At 35.1% G+C, this 17,013-nt stretch overlaps 1 protein-coding gene across 5 annotated transcripts in view; it reads left to right on the forward strand.

Moving 5' to 3' along the window:
* The window catches only part of ADAM32 (ADAM metallopeptidase domain 32), a 175,602-nt gene that overhangs the window by 92,254 nt on the left and 66,335 nt on the right, over nt 1-17,013 (forward strand). For all 5 annotated transcript variants that reach the window (XR_009211619.1, XR_009211618.1, XM_058433533.1 and 2 more), the window contains 3 exons: nt 3,678-3,858; nt 14,424-14,516; nt 15,854-16,052. Coding sequence is in view for 3 of the 5 variants with exons in the window: in XM_058433533.1 (XP_058289516.1) it covers nt 3,678-3,858; nt 14,424-14,516; nt 15,854-16,052 (473 nt within the window). In the remaining 2 variants the exon portion in view is untranslated. The remainder of the gene's footprint in view (nt 1-3,677; nt 3,859-14,423; nt 14,517-15,853; nt 16,053-17,013) is intronic.

The following is a 17,013-nucleotide window of genomic DNA, read 5'->3' on the forward strand; positions in this document are numbered from 1 at the left end:
TGTGGGGGTACAGTGTAATGTTTCAACATATGCATATATTGTATAATGATGAAATTAAGGTAATTCCCATATCCATCACTTTAAACATTTATCATTTCAGCATGACAATAACATTCAAAATCTGCTCTTCTAGCTATCTTGGAATATGCACTACATTGTCATTTGATATAGTCACCCTACTGTGTAATAAAATACCAGAACTTATTTTTCCTGTTTAACTAACTTTGTACACATTAACCAACCTCTCCCAGTCTTCCTCTCTCTCTTTACCTCACCAGCCTCTGGTAACCACTATTCTACTCTCTATTTTTATGAAATCAACTTTTTAAAAATTTCACATGTGAGTGTGATCACGTGGTGTTTGTCTCTGTGTCTGGCTTATTTCACTTAACATAATGTCCTCCTGCTCCATTTATATTGTCAGAAATGATAAGATTCCATTCCTTTTCATGGTGGAATAATATTCCATTTATATATATACCACATTTTAAAAATCAGTTTATCTGTAGATGGGCATTTAGATTAATTTCGTATGTTGGCTATTGTGAATAGTGCTGCAGTAAACATGGGAGTGCAAATATCTCTGTGACATTCTGATTTTTTTTTTACATGTATATACCCAGTAGTGGATTGCTATATCATATAGTAGTCCTATTTTTAGTTTTTTTTGAGGAAGATTCATATTGTTTTTCATAATGTTTGTATAATTTACATTTTCACTAAGAATGTTCAAGATATTGCCTTTATCCTCATCTTTTATAGTGTGTAATTTTTTGTCTTTTTGATAATACCCACTTTTTGATCACAAAGAATGAAACAAACACAACCTAAAAAACTCTACACTTTAACTCCCTTCTCCCCGATTTTGACTTTTTGATCTCAAAATTTACATATTTTTATATTACCTATCTCTTAAAAATTGTTATTGTTTTCAATATCTTTGGCTTTTAATCTTTATACCAAAGATATGAATGGTTTACACACCATAGTTACAGTGTTAGAGTGTTCTAAATTTGTTTGTTTACTTTTATACCTTCACATGTTTTCTTGTTGCACATTAGCATCCTTTTCTGTCAGACTGAAAAACTTCTTTTAGCATTTCTTATGGTTTGGTGGTGAATGAATTCCCTCCACTTTCATTGGTCTAAGAGTTTTGAATCACTGCTTCATTTTTAAGGATAGTTTTCCTGGGTACAATATTCTTGGTTGAAAGTTTTTTCCTTCAGGACTTGGAATATGTCATTCCACTCCTTCCTGGTCTTTAAGGTTTCCATAGAGAATTCTGCTGCCAGATATACTGGTACTCCTTCATGTGTTATTTGCTTCTTTTCTCTTACTGCTTTTAGGAGTCTCTCTTTTCCTTGACCTATGAGAGTTTGATTATTATATGCATTGAGGTAGTTTTATTTGGGTTGACTCTTCTTGGTGATCTTTGACCTTCTTGTAACTGGATATTTATATTGAGGTTTGGACAATTTTCCATTATTATTTATTTGAATAACCTTTCTACCCCCCTTTCTCTTTCTCTACTCCCTTTGAAGGTCAATGACTCTTACATTTGCTATCTCACTGATCCAATAACTGTTCTTTGTTCTTTTAAATAACCTTTCTACCCCCTTTCTCTTCCTCTACTCCCTTTGAAGGTCAATGACTCTTACATTTGGTATCTCACTGATCCAGTAAGTGTTATTTGTTCTTTTAAATTCATTTTTCTTTTTTCTTCTTGACATATTTTCAAATAGCCTGTTTTTGTGCTCATGAATTCTTCCTTTTGTTTGATCACTTCTGCTTTCGAGACCCTCTAATACATTTTTCAGTTTATCTATTATTGCTCCAGGAATTCTGCTTGATTTTTAAACTTATTTCAATCTCTTTGTTAAGTATCTCTGATAATTAATTTTCTGAATTGTTTCTCTGTGTTTTCTTGATGTTATTTGAGCTTCCTCAAAGCATTTATTTTGCATTCTCTGTGTAAGAGTTTACACATATTTCTCCAGGTTTGGTTATTGGTGCCTTATTTATTATACTTGATGGGATCATATTTTCCTGAATGTTATTAATGCTTATGGATGTATCTGGGCATTAAAGTATTAAGTATTTATTCTCATCTTCACAGTCTGGCCTTGTTTGTACTAGTCCTTCTTCAGAGGACCTTACAGAAATTCCAAGAGTACTGACTGATGAGTTAAGACCATGGTCACTGCTGCCATTTCAGCACTAGATAGCACCTTAAGCTCAATTATGCTGTGGCTCTCTTGAAGATTCCTATGTATCCAACCCTGATGGACTTGGGAAATATCAGAGACAGTTCTGTGGGTTTCCAAGCCCAAAGTCTCTTGCTCACTTCCTTTTTCTTCCCCTAGCAGAAGCAGTCGCTCTCTACACTGCACTGTCTGGAGTTGCAGGAGAGGTGATACATGCACTTTCATGGCCACTGCAACTGGCAGCATACTGGCTCACACCTGAAGCCCATAGCCTCATAGACCAGCACAGTAATGGTTAGTGTTTGCTCACCTAACACCCACAGTCACTATTACCTGACTGCCGCTGATATTTATGCATGGCCTAAAGCTTCTTTTGTCAGCCAGTGGTGAAGCTGGCCAAGGCTTGGCGCCATCCTGCTGGGTGGTGAATTTTCTTCTTAGCTGGGGCAGGTCTAGAAGTCTGTGGGCACCAGCCTGGAATCAGGGACCATGGGGTTCAGCCTGGTGCTGTGTTTTACGGTAGTGGGGTTGGTACAGGCTTCTCAGGCAAAGTCCCATGCACACTTCCTTCTCTGTCTCCTAAAAAGACAAATTCACTCTCTATGTGCATTGCTCCAGATTGGGGAAGGGATGGTGCAGGCAATGCAAAACTGTCATTCCTACCCTCTTCAATGTGTCTTTTCTTGTTATGCCAAAACCAGTTACTGTGATCTTTTACCTCATTCTTTTAGCTCTCGTGAAGGTGTTTTCTTGCATGGATAATTGTTCACTTCAGTGTCCCTATAGAGGGATGATCACTGGAGGGTTCTATTCCATGAGCTTACTCTGTCTCCTCTTCCACATCTCATATCTTAAATCCTCACTTTCAAGACAATGTGCACAGACAAATCAGTAATGAAATCTGGCACATAATAGGTACTCAATAAATCTCAGTTTCTTCCTTGCCTTACAGATGTTTACTACATACAAATATAGTAAAAATGGACTTCCTATGGAACTATTCAATGAATTCCCTTTATTATTGGTATATGGACATAATAATATATAGTTTTGATAAATATACAATTTTTTTCTGAGATCTTTGAGGAAGTTCAGGACTAAGCACATTATCATTTGTTTAATAAAATTTTGTTGTTAATTGGGTGCTAATTTTTATTTGAAGTGATGTCTGTCCAAATCTGGATGCTGATTTTTATTTGGAATAATATCTACTCAAATCTTTTGCCTCTTTTAAAATTGGATTACTATATGTGTGTGTTGCTATTGAATTGTACTTAATTTTGTTTTATTAAGAACATGTATTCCAATGAATAAAATCACATGACATCCTCAAGTATGATTTTGGCCTCTAAGCACTTATTATAAACATTTGTAATAGCCAATTGAATTTAACATTTTGAAATTAATTTATATCATATAGAAATGTGTTTTCAGAAGTATATTGCCAATGACATTATATGGATTCATCTTTAGGCAATCCAATGGTGTGAAGACTTTTAGCAGTTGCAGTTTGAGGAGCTTTCAAAATTTCATTTCAAATGTGGGTGTCAAATGTCTTCAGAATAAGCCACAAATGCAAAAAAAATCTCCAAAACCAGTCTGTGGCAACGGCAGACTGGAGGGAAGTGAAATCTGTGATTGTGGTACTGAGGCTGTAAGTATGATAACTAGGAAAATTGATTAATAAATTTATTGTTTTAGTTTATCTTTTTCATAAATGTCATATATCTCAAATGTGAATGAGTACCATGCAGAATGTTGACAGTAAGTGAAGTTAGGTTGAAATACATACAAGAAAATACTGTCTAGATTTTGTAGGTTGAAGAATTTTGAACAAGTTTACAATGTACTGCAAAAAATTATTGGTAATGGGAAACAGGAGAGTCTAGAATAAACTTTTGAGTTTCAGACTAAATATATGGGGTTCTTTACAAATCTCTGCTTAATCTTTGGACATTTTACAGATGTCTTAATGAAGATTGATTAAGCAGCCCAATGTGTCCTTTAGGTTATTACTTCACAATGGAATCAGTAGTACAGGAATCTGTATCAATATTGTGATATGAACACTAGATATTTTGATTATTCACTTGATAGGGAAACCCTGAAAATATAATGAATTCAAGAGGCCTAGGGTTTAATGCTTTTATATAATTCAGTATTTGTAGCAGTACTGCAAATGTTATAAATTTCCTTGGTTACAAGGTAGACAGAAATTTATTAGGGTTTGTTACATCCATAGGTCTGAATTATTTGTACCATATCACATTATTTTGATTACTATGTTTTTGTATTATGTTTAACTATTTGGTAGAACAATTCATCTTTCTTTATTTTTTATTTTATTTTAATTAATTTATTTTTTGAGATGGAGTTTTGCTCTTGTTGCCCAGGCTGGAGTGCAATGGAGCAATCTCAGCTCACTTCAACCTCTGCCTTCTCAGTTCAAGTGATTCTCCTGCCTCAGCCTCCCAAGTAGCTGGGATTACAGGCACCCGCCATCATGCCTGGCTAAGTTTGTATTTTTAATAGAGACAGGGTTTCATCATGTTGGTCAGGCTGGTCTCAAACTCCTGACCTCAAGTAATCCACCTGCCTTGGCCTCCCAAAGTGCTAGGATTGCAGGCATGAGCTACCACACCTCAATTTTATTGGGGTATAATCCACATACAATAAAATGCACCCATTTTAAGTGTATGGCTTGATGAGTTTCAACAAATGTATATAACTATTGGTATAATTAAGATATATATTTTCATCATCCCCAAAAGCTTATTCATATTTGCAGTCATTTCTGCCTCCACCTGTCTCCAGACAGTTTCTGATTCTGTTACCTTTGCCTGGTCTGGAAAGTCATATAAATGAAATGAGACAGCACATATTTTTTTGTGTCTGGCTTTTACCTTTCAATATAGTGTTTTTGAGATTCATCCATTTATTTCATATCACAATAGTTTCTCCCTTTTAATTTTGAGTAATATTTAATTGTGTGGATATATCGCAATCTGTTTTAACCATTCACCTGCTAATGGACATTTAAGTTGTTAAACTATTGGTTCATTATTCTTAATTTGTAAAAGTACAACTGCTAGGTCATATGATACGTGTATGTTTATAAGAAATTGCCAAAATATTTTCCAAAATGGTTGTGTCTTTTTACACTCCTGTTAGCAGCATATGAAACTTTGAGTTCCTTCATATCTGCATTAGAACTTGTTATTATCCACTTCTTAAATTTTAGCTATTCCAGTGGTTTTGTTGTGGTTTAAATTTGCATTTTCTTGATTACGCTAATGATGTTGAGCATGCTCTTACTGGCGATTTTTTAAAAACAATTATTTTCAATGGACAAAAAATAATTGTATATATTTCTGGGATACAGTGCAGTTTGGATATACATTTACTTTCTGTAATGATTAAGTCAAGGTTATTAACAAATCCATCACCTCACATACTTATTATTTTTTTGTGGAGAAAACATTTGAAATTTACTTTTTAAGCAATTTTTTGATATATAATAGTTGTATATATTTTGGGGGTACATGTTATATTTTGATATCTGTATAGAATGCATAATGATCAAATCAGGGTAATTTGAATATGTACCACCCCATATATTTATATTTTCTTTGTGCTGGGAATATTATAATTCTTCCCTTCTAGCTATTTTGAAGTATACAATAAATTATTAACTATAATTTCCCTACCATACTATTGAGTGCTAGCACTAATCCCTTCCATTTACCTGTAGTTTAGATCCCTTAACCAACTTTTCTTTTCTTTTGTCTATATTATATCTTTTTAAAAATTTTCTAATTTTTGTGGGTAGTAGATGTGTATATTTTATACATACATCTATTGCACATACATCTACCATATATTTATGGTATTATGGGTTACATGAGATATTTTGATACAGGCATGCTATGCATAATAATCACATGAAGGTAAATGAGGTATTCATTCCCTCAAACTTTATTTTTTTATGTTACAAACAATACAATTATACTTTTACTCATTTAAAAATGTACAACTAGATTATTTTTTACTGCAGACACTTTGTTGTGCTATGAAATGCTAGCTCTTATTCATTCTTTCAAACTAATTTTTCATACCCGTTAACCATCCTTACTCCCTTGCCCCCTCCCCACCTGCCCAACTACCCTTCCCAGCCTCTGGTAACCATCCTTTTACTGTCTATCTCCATGAGTTCAATTGTTTTAATTTTTAGCTCCCACAAATAAGTGGGAACATGCAGTGTTTGTCTTTCTCTGCCTGGCTTATTTCACTTAATATAATGACCTCTAGTTCCATCCATGTTGCGAATGATTGAATCTCATTCTTTTTTTATGGGTGAATAGTACTCCATTGTGTATATGTACCACATTTTCTTTATCCATTCATCTGTAGATGGACAGTTAGACTGCTTCCAAATCTTGGCTATTGAGAATAGTGCTGCAGTAGACATGGGCATGCAGATATCTCTTCGACATAATGATTTCCTTTCTTTTGGGTATATACCTAGGAGTGGAATTGCTGGATCACATGGTAGCTCTGTTTTTAGTTTTCTGAGGAACCTCCAAACTGTTCTACATAGTGATTGTACTAATTTACACTCCCACCAACAGTGTGCAAGGATTCCCTTTTCTCCACATCTTCACTAGCATTTGTTATTGCCTGCCTTTTGAATAAAAGCCATTTTAAATGAGATGAGATGATATCTCATTGTAGTTTTGATTTGCAATTCTCTGATACTCGTTGATGTTGAACCCCTTTTCATATACTTGCTTGCCATTTGTGTGTCTTCTTTTGACAAATGTCTATTCAGATCTTTTGCCCACATTTAAATCAGATTATTAGATTTTTTCCTATAGAGTTGTTTGAGCTCCTTATGTGTTCTGGATATTAATCCCTTGTCGGATTGGTAGTTTGCAGATATTTCCTCCCATTCTGTGGGTTGTGTCTTCACTTTGTTGATTGCTTTCTTTGCTATGCAGAAGCCTTTTAACTTGATGTGATCCCATTTATTCATGTTTCGTTTGGTTTTGTGTGCTTGTGGGGTATTACTCAAGAAATCTTTGTCCAGTCCCATGTCCTGGAGAATTTCTCTAATGTTTTCTTGTAGTAGTTTCATAGTTTGAGGTCTTAGATTTAAGTCTTTAATACATTTTCATTTGATTTTTGTGTATGGTGAGAAAGAGGAGTCTAGTTTCATTGTCATTCGTATGGATATCCAGTTTTCTCAGCATCACTTATTGAAGAGACTGTTCTTTCCCAAGTGTATGTTCTGGGCACCTTTGTCAAAAACGAGTTCACTGTAGATTAATGGATTTATTTCTGGGTTCTCTATTCTGTTCCACTGGTCTATGTTTCTGTACCATATCATTTTGATTAGTATACCTCTGTAGTATAATTTGAAATCAAGTAATGTGATTCCTCCAGTTTTGTTCTTTTTGCTCAGGATAGCTTTAGCTATTCTGGGTCTTTTGTGGTTCCATATAAATTTTAGGATTTTTTTTTCTATTTTTATGAGGAATGTCACTGGTATTTTGATAGAGATTGCATTGAATTTGTAGATTGCTTTGGGTAGTGTGGCTATTTCAACAATATTGGTTCTTCTAATCCATGAACATGGAATATTTTTTCATTTTTGGCATTCTCAATTTCTTGCATCAATGTTTTATAGTTTTCATTGTAGAGATCTTTCACTTATTTGATTAAACTAATTCCTAGACATTTTATTTCATTTATAGTTATTGTAAATGGGATTACTTTCTTGATTTTCAGATTGTTCACTGTTCCCATATAGAAATGTTTTTCTTCTTTTTTGATATAAGTGCATAGAGCTATAAACATACCTTTTAGTACTGTTTTGCTCTATCCCATAGGTTTTGGTATGTTGTATTTCCATTATCATTTGTTTCAAGAAATTTTTAAATTTCCTTCTTAATCTCCTCATTGATCCACTGTTAATTCAGGAGCATATAGTTTAATTTCCATGTATTTGTAATAGTTTCCAAAATTCCTCGTTATTGCTTTCTTGTTTTATTCCATTGTGGTCAGAGAAGATGCTTGATATTATTTAATTTTTTTGAATCTTGAAGACTTATTTTGTGACCTAACATATGGTCTGTCTATACTTGAGAATGATTCATGTTCTGAAGAAAAGAATGTGTATTCTTCAGCTGTTGGATGAAATGTTCTATAAATATCTATTAGATCCATTTGATCTATAGTGCAGATTAAGTTTGATGTTTCTTTATTGATTTTATTGATTTTCTGTCTGGAAGGTCTGCTGAGTGCTAAAAGTGGGGTGTCAAAGTCTCCAGCTGTTATTGTATTGGGGTCTAGCTCTGTCTTTAGTTCTAATAATATTTGCTTTATATATCTGGGTGCTCCAGTGTTGGGTGCATATGTATTTACAATTGTTATATACTCTTGTTGAAATGACCCTTTTATTATTATATAATGACCTTCTTTGTCTCTTGTAGTTTTTGTCTTGAAATGTGTTTTGTCTGATATGAGTCTAGCTACTCCTGCTCTTTGTTTAGTTTCCATTGGCAAAGGATCCCTTTCCATCCGTTTATTTTCAGTCTGTGTATGCCTTTATAGGTGAAGTGTATTTATTGTAGGCAACAGATCATTAATTTCTTTTGTTTTTAAAATTCATTCAGCCACTCTTTGATTTTTGATTGGAGCATTTAGTTGATTTACATTCCATGTTATTATTGATAAATAAGAACTTTCTCCTGCCCTTTTGTTATTTGTCTTTCTTCTTCCTTTCCTTTCTCCTCCTCTTTCCTTCCCTTCCCTTCCCTTTCTGTTTCCTTCATCTTCCTCTTTCCTTCATCTTCGTTTTAGTAAAGGTGATTTTCCTCTGGTGATATGATTTAATTTCTTGCTTTTTATCTTCTGTGTATCTGTTATATGTTTTTAGATTTCAGGTTAGCATGAGACTAGCAAATACTATCTTATAGCCCATTATTTTAAGCTGATAACAATTTAACACTGTGCACAAACAAACAAGCAAAAAGAAGGCTAATAAAAACTCTGCTTTTACTTCCTCCCCCTGCTTTTCAACTTTTTGTTTTTTCTATTTATATATATTGTACTGACTATGTCTTGAAAAGTTGTAGTTATTATTTTGATTGGTTCATCATCTAGTCTTTCTGCTTAGAATAAGAGTAGTTTTATGCACCCCAGTTAAAGTGTTATAATATTCTGTGTTTTTCTTTGTAGGTACTCTTACCAGTGAGTTTTGTACCTTCAGATGATTTATTATCACTCATTAACGTCCTTTTCTTTCTGATTAAATAATTCCCTTGTGCATTTCTTGCAGGACAGGTCTGGTGTTGATGAAATCCCTCAGCTTTTGTTTCTCTGGGAAAGTCTTTATTTCTCCATTATGTTTAAAGAATATATATTTTTTTTTTTTTTTTTTTTTACCAGATATGCTATCTTAAGGCAAAAGTTTTTTTTTTTTTTCCAGAACTTTTAAATATGTCTTGCCACTCTCTCCTGACCTGTAAGGTTTCTGCTGAAAAGTCTGCTGCCAGACATATTGAATCTCCATTGTATATTATTTGTTCCTTTTCTCTTGCTGCTTTTAGGATCCTTTATCTTAGACCTTTAGGAGTTTGATTATTAAATGCTTTGAGGTAGTTTTCTTTGGGTTAAATCTGCTTGGTGTTCTATAACCTTCTTGTACTTGGATATTGATATCTTTCTCTAGGTTTGGGTAGTTCTGTTATTATATTTTTGAAAAAAGCTTTCTACCCCCATCTCTTTATCTACCTCCTCTTTAAGGCCAGTAACTCCTAGATTGGTCCCTTTGAGGCTATTTTGTAGATCTTGTAGATATGCTTCATTCTTTTTTATTCTTTTTTTATTTGTCTCCTCTGTGGATTTTCAAATAGCCTTTCTTCAAGCTCACTAATTCTTTCTTCTGCTTGGTCAATTCTGCTATTAAGAGACTCTGATGCATTCTTCAGTATGTCAATTGCATCTTTCAACTGCAGAATTTCTGCTTGATTTTTTAAATAATTTCAATTTACTTTTAAAATTTATCTGATAAAATTTTGAATTCCTTCTCTGTGTTATCTTGAATGTCTTTGAGTTTCCTCAAAATAGCTATGTTGAATTCTCTGTCTGAAAGGTCACATAACTCTGTTTCTCCAGGATTGGTCCTTGATGTTTTATTTAGTTCATTTGGTGAAGTCAGATTTTCTTGGATGGTCTTGATGCTTGTGGATGTTCTTTGGTTTCTGGGCATTGAAGGGTTAGGTGTTTATTATAGTCTTTGCCATCTAGGCTTATTTGTAGCCATCCTCCTTGGGAAGGTTTTCCAGAGTATCTGAAAGGACTTAGGTGTTGTGATTTAAGCCATATTTGCATTAGGGGTCACCCCAACCTCAGTAATGGTATGGTTTTTTGCAGACTCTTAGAGGTACTGTCTTGGTGGTCTTGGATAATATCCAGAAGAATTCTCTGGATTACCAGGCAGAGACACTTGTTTTCTTTCCTTACTTTCTCTCAAACAAATGGAATTTCTCTTTCTTTCTGTGCTGACTGCCTGGAGCTGGGGTTGGAGAGACACATTCCTGTGGCCACCACCACTTAGATTGTGCTGGATCAGACCTGAAGTCAGCATGGCACTGGGTCTCACGCTAGGCTTGCTGAAACCACTACCTGACTACTGCCTATGTTCACTCAAGGCCCTGGAGCTCCATGATCAGCAGGTGGCAAAGCCAACCAGGCTTGTGTCCTCCCCTATAGGGAGCAAGTTCTCACAGCCCCTGGGCAGGTGCAGAGATGCCATCCTGGAGCCAGGGACTGGAGTCAGAAACCTTAGAAATATACTTGGTGTTCTGTTCTACTGTGGCTGATCTGGCATTCCAACCACTTGACACAGTCCTTCCTACTATTACTTTTTTTCCCGTAGCCTGAGGAGCCTCACCCTATGGCCTCTACCACCATAGGCCCACAGGGAGTAATGCCAGGCCACTACTGATGTTGAGTTTAGGCCCAATAACTCCTTAGTCAGCTTGTTGTGGGTGTGCAAGGCCTGGGACTCACTCTTCAGGGCAGTGGGCTCCCCTCTGTCCCAGGACAGGTCCAGAAGTGCTATCTAAGAGAAAAGGCCTGGAATCAGGGAACCCAAGAGCCCACTGTGGTAGAGCGTGTACCTGAAGTCAGCATGACTAAGTTTTACTCAAGGCCTACAGCATACTACCTGGATATCACTGTTCATTCTTTAGGGCCCAAGGGCTGTTTCGTGGGTAGGTGATTGATCCTTCCTGGACTGGGTCCTTCCATTCAAGGCAGGAGGTTCACTACTGGTGAGGGTGTGTTTAGAAATGTCTAGGAACTAGGACCTGGAATGGGGACTTCACCACCCTGATCAGTGCCCTATCTTATTGTGGCTGATCTGGTATCCAGGATGCAAGACAAAGCCTTCTTTACTCTTCCCTTTTCTCTCAACCAGAAGGGCGGGGTCTTTTTGGAGCTGTGCACTCTGCTACCTGAGGCTGGGGGAAGGATGGCACAAGCATTCTCTTAGCTTCCCTGGCTGGTGTCTCTACAGGTCACTTGCCCCTGCAGTCTGGCTCACCTCTAGGTGAGCAGCCCAGCTCACCACTAGGACTTGTCTAGTCATTGCAGTCCTTGTGTCATAGATTGCCCCTCAAGTTCACTTAGGGCCCCAGAGTACTCCAGCCCATGGTGGTGAGGCTTGCTGGAACTCAAGCTCTGACTGATCAGATGGATGATTCCCCTCTGGCTAGGGCTGTTTTATAAGCCCCCTCTATGGATGGGCGTCAGCTGAGTATAGCCTGATTCTGCTTTACACTGTGTCAGGGCAACATTGAATTCAATGCAAAGCCTCATAGTCACTGTGCTCTCCTCCCTGAATCACACAGATTCTCCACACCATGAAGCTGCTGCTGGGAGATAAGGGATGGTTGCTGTTGGCAATTCAAGATGTTCTTTCCCACCCTTTTTGGTGCCTCTTTCAGCAACATGAAGTCATTCAAGAGCAAGTTGTTTAATTTCCATGTAATTGTGTGGTTTTTGAGATATCTTCTTGGTATTGATTTCTATTTTTGTTTCACTGTGGCTTGAGTGTATGGTTGGTATAATTTCAATTTAAAAAAAAATTTATTTAGACGGTTTATGGTTGAGCGTGTGGTTGATCTTAGAGTATGTTCTGTGCATGGATAAGAAAAATGTATATTCTGTTGTTGACATGTGGAGTACTTTGTAAGTGTGTATTAGGTCCAGTTGGTCAAGTGTTGAATTGCATTCAGAATTTCTTTTTTAGTTTTCTGTCTTGTGGTCTGTCTAACACTGTCAGTGGGGTATTAAAGTTCTCCACTATTATTGTGTGACTAAGTGTTTTTGTAGGTTTAGAAGTAGTTAGAATCTGGGTTCTACAGTGTTGAGTGCATATATATTTGGTACCATTAAGTCTTCTTGTTGAATTGAACTGTTTATCATTATGTGATGTCATTATTTATCTTTTATTACTGTTTTTGGTCCAAAGTTTGTGTTATCTACTATAAAAATATTGACTTCTGCTCTTTTTTGTTTTCCATTTGCATGATAGATCTTTCTCCAACTCTTTACTATTAGCCTACTGGCTTTGTTACATGTAAGATGGATCTCTTGAAGACAGCAGATGGATGGGTTTTGTTTTTTTATTCAACTTGCATTTAGAGTCTCTTTTACTTATTTCTGCTCGGATCTATATTATTTCTTTTGTTCCACTAATTTTAGGTTTGATTTCTTCTTGCCTTTCTAGTTCCTTGAGGTGCATCATTAGGCTGCTAATTTGAAAATTTTCTCCTTTTTTGATGTAGGCATTTATTCTTATAAACTACCATCTTAGTATTGCTTTTGCTGTATCTCATAGGTTTTGTTATGCTGTGTTTCTATTTCATTTGTTTCAAACAATTTTCTTTTTTTTTTTTTTTGAGATGGAGTCTCGCTCTGTCCCCTAGGCCGGAGTGCAGTGGCACGATCTCGGCTCACTGCAACCTCTGCCTCCCGGGTTCACGCCATTCTCCTGCCTCAGCCTCTCCGAGTAGCTGGGACTACAGGCGCCCGCCACCACGCCCGGCTAATTTTTTTGTATTTTTAGTAGAGACGGGGTTTCACCATGGTCTCGATCTCCTGACCTCGTGATCCGCCCGCCTCGGCCTCCCAAAGTGCTGGGATTACAAGCGTGAGCCACTGCGCCCGGCCACAATTTTTTATTTTTATTCTTTATTTCTTCATTGACTTGATCATTCAGGAGCATGTTATTTAATTTCTGTGTGTTTGTGTAGTTTTCTAAGTTCTTGTTATTGATTTCTAGTTTTATTCACTTATGGTCAGAAAAGATACTTCATATGATTTTAATTGTTTTTTGAATTTGTTGAGATCTGTTTTTTAGCTTAGCATATGGTCTATTCTGAAGAATGTTTCACTTGCTAATGAAAATAATATGTTTTCTATAGCTGTTTGATGAAATGTTGTGTTAGGTTCATTTGGTCTAGAGTGTGGTTTAACTCTGATGTCTTTTGATTTTTTTTTTTTTTTTTTTTTGTCTGGGTGATCTTTCCATTACTGAGTGAGGTGTTGAATTGTCCAAGTATTATTGTAATTTATTTTTTCTTTCTCTTTATGTCTATTAATGTTTACTTTATATATTTGGGTTCACCAGTGTTGGGTGCACTATATTTAGAATTATTATATTCTCTTGCTAAATGGACTACTTTAGTATTATATGGGGACCACCTTTGTTTCTTTTTACAGTCTTTGACTTGAAGTCTATTTTATCTAATATAAATATAGCTATTCCTGCTCTTTTGTGTTTCCATGTGCATGTAATATATTTTTCCATGCCTTTATTTTCAGTCTATGTGTCTTCATACATGATGTATTTTTATAGGCAGCATATAGTGAGGTCTTGCTTTTTATCCATTCTGACATTCTCCATGACTTTTAAGTAGAGAATATAGTCCAGAGGAAGGTAAGTAGGTTACTAGTTACTCTCTTGTGACTGGTAGTAAAAGTCCTACATTAGTGTTTTAAATGTTTAGAGATGTTAAAACCTGTAACTATCAGCAGCATTCATATCCTTTCCAAATTCAAACAGTAAGCCCATCAAAATATAACTCCTAGTAAAGATTTTACTATTGTCATGATGTATTTTTACTTGTACATTTCACTAATTCATAGCAATGTGGACCTGCAAGCTGTTGTGATTTTCGAACTTGTGTACTGAAAGATGGAGCAAAATGTTACAAAGGACTGTGCTGCAAAGACTGTCAAGTAAGATTTAAGCTTATGAACATCTTTCAAATATATAACAAATCATGTGCAGGGTACTTTACAACACTTAGACCTACAGCTGTAATTACATCAATTAAGTTACTTTTCAGATAAAGAGAAAGATAATAAATTCAGAATCAGATTTCTGATTTTTATTAACTTTTCTTAGGTATTCTATATGCCAATATTTTCACTAAGTTGATGCTGTTTTTTTAAGCCTTGATTTAGAGATATTATAGAATTCTTCAATACAGAAGACCTCCATTGAATGGAACAATTATTTATTTGCATGATACAGTATTTATATTATTGTAAATAAAAATGTTTTTATGGGTTGTGAATAAGTATCTATTTATATGTAATTGAAAGATATAGCAGATTTCCTTAAATGTATAAGGAATGAAACTCACTAGAAGTAACATTTTCCACATGGTACATGTAGCATAACATTTAAACTTTGAACTTATTATTCAAAGATCATTTGACTTAAAGATTATGTTTTAGTTTATACAGTGAAGACATTGACTCCTGTTTTCTGTTTTTCTTTTCAGCTCTTCTAAAATATTATTAACAAGTTTCTCATATGAGAATACCTCTGTTGAATTATCTGTAATGCAGTCTACCTTCATGACTGTCCTGGACTGATGCAGTTTTATGTATTCTTTCCTTAGGATGTTATTATCTGATTGCATTTTTTCTTCTGTAATCTTTTTAGTGTCAGCTGGAAGTCATCAATTAAGAATTATGAGATGTTTTATTTGAGATTCTTTTTGTAAATTTCCACAGTTCTATGTATGAAAGAGTCTACATATTTCCATGATTTGAGAGAAAGATTACAGTTGGGTTCCTTCCTCTCCAAAGACTCTCATAGTTGAACTGCGTTTTAAATAACACTTCTGTTTCCCTCTGCAGTTATTTATGTTTCACATTTGCCATAGAATTTTAAAGTATTCCACACTTACAAACCATGGCTTGAAAAAGTATATTTCATTTAGAAATTGACTAAATTACATTATTTTCACCCAAAAGAAAGAAATTTCCTAAACTTAAAGTGAACATTCTTCTCTTACATTGAGACTACAAATAAAACTTTGACTTTCATCACATCAGATTTTTGTTTTGCATTTTCTTGTACATACGTCTTATCTCCTATTTTAGTCAATGACATGCCATTTTTATTTTTCTATTATTAGCATAGTAATTTGTACAAAAAAGTATTAATATACATTAATGAATAGACTAAAGTGAAAATGATTAACACAATTTTGAAGTAAATATTAATAAACACAGTAATCCTATTTGTAATGCTTTTTTTTTTATATTCTGATTTCTCTTAGATTTTACAATCAGGCGTTGAATGTAGGCCGAAAGCACATCCTGAATGTGACATTGCTGAAAATTGTAATGGAAGCTCACCAGAATGTGGTCCTGACATAACTTTAATCAATGGACTTTCATGCAAAAATAATAAGTTTATTTGTTATGACGGAGACTGCCATGATCTCGATGCACGTTGTGAGAGTGTATTTGGAAAAGGTAATATCTTTTTGTTACATCTCAATAGCCCTTAACATTGTTATTAACATTACCAGGATAATGGGGAATATTTTCATATATATAAAATGTGGAATGTTTTATAGAGTATAAAATGTGGACTATTGTTTATATATATTTTATTATATATATAAGCAGAATGTTTTATATAGTATAAAATGTGGAATATTATATAAATATATTTTATTATATGTATAAGAAAACATATACATACTAATTCTTTATTATTATTATTATTATTATTATACTTTAAGTTTTAGGGTACATGTGCACAATGTGCAGGTTTGTTACATATGTATGCGTGTGCCGTGTTGGTGTGCTGCACCCATTAACTCGTCATTTAGCATTAGGTATATCTCCTAATGCTGTCCCTCCCCCCTCCCCCCACCCCACAACAGTCCCCGGAGTGTGATGTTCCCCTTCCTGTGTCCATGTGTTCTCATTGTTCAATTCCCACCTATGAGTGAGAACATGCAGTGTTTGGTTTTTTGTCCTTGCGATAGTTTACTGAGAATGATGTTTTCCAGTTTCATCGATGTCCCTTCAAAGGACATGAACTCATCATTTTTTATGGCTGCATAGTATTCCATGGTGTATATGTGCCACATTTTCTTAATCCAGTCTATCGTTGTTGGACATTTGGTTGGTTCCAAGTCTTTGCTATTGTGAATAGTGCCGCAATAAACATACGTGTACATGTGACTTTATAGCAGCATGATTTATAGTCCTTTGGGTATATACCCAGTAATGGGATGGCTGGGTCAAAAGGTATTTCTATAAATACCTTTGAATCTATAAATTACCTTGGGCAGTATGGACATTTTCACAATATTGATTCTTCCAACCCATGAGCATGGAATGTTCTTCCATTTGTTTGTATCCTCTTTTATTTCATTGAGCAGTGGTTTGTAGTTCTCCTTGAAGAGGTCCTTCATGTCCCTTG

The sequence above is a fragment of the Hylobates moloch genome, unplaced genomic scaffold (genome assembly GCF_009828535.3).
Source record: "Hylobates moloch isolate HMO894 unplaced genomic scaffold, HMol_V3 SCAFFOLD_22, whole genome shotgun sequence".
NCBI lineage: Eukaryota > Metazoa > Chordata > Mammalia > Primates > Hylobatidae > Hylobates > Hylobates moloch.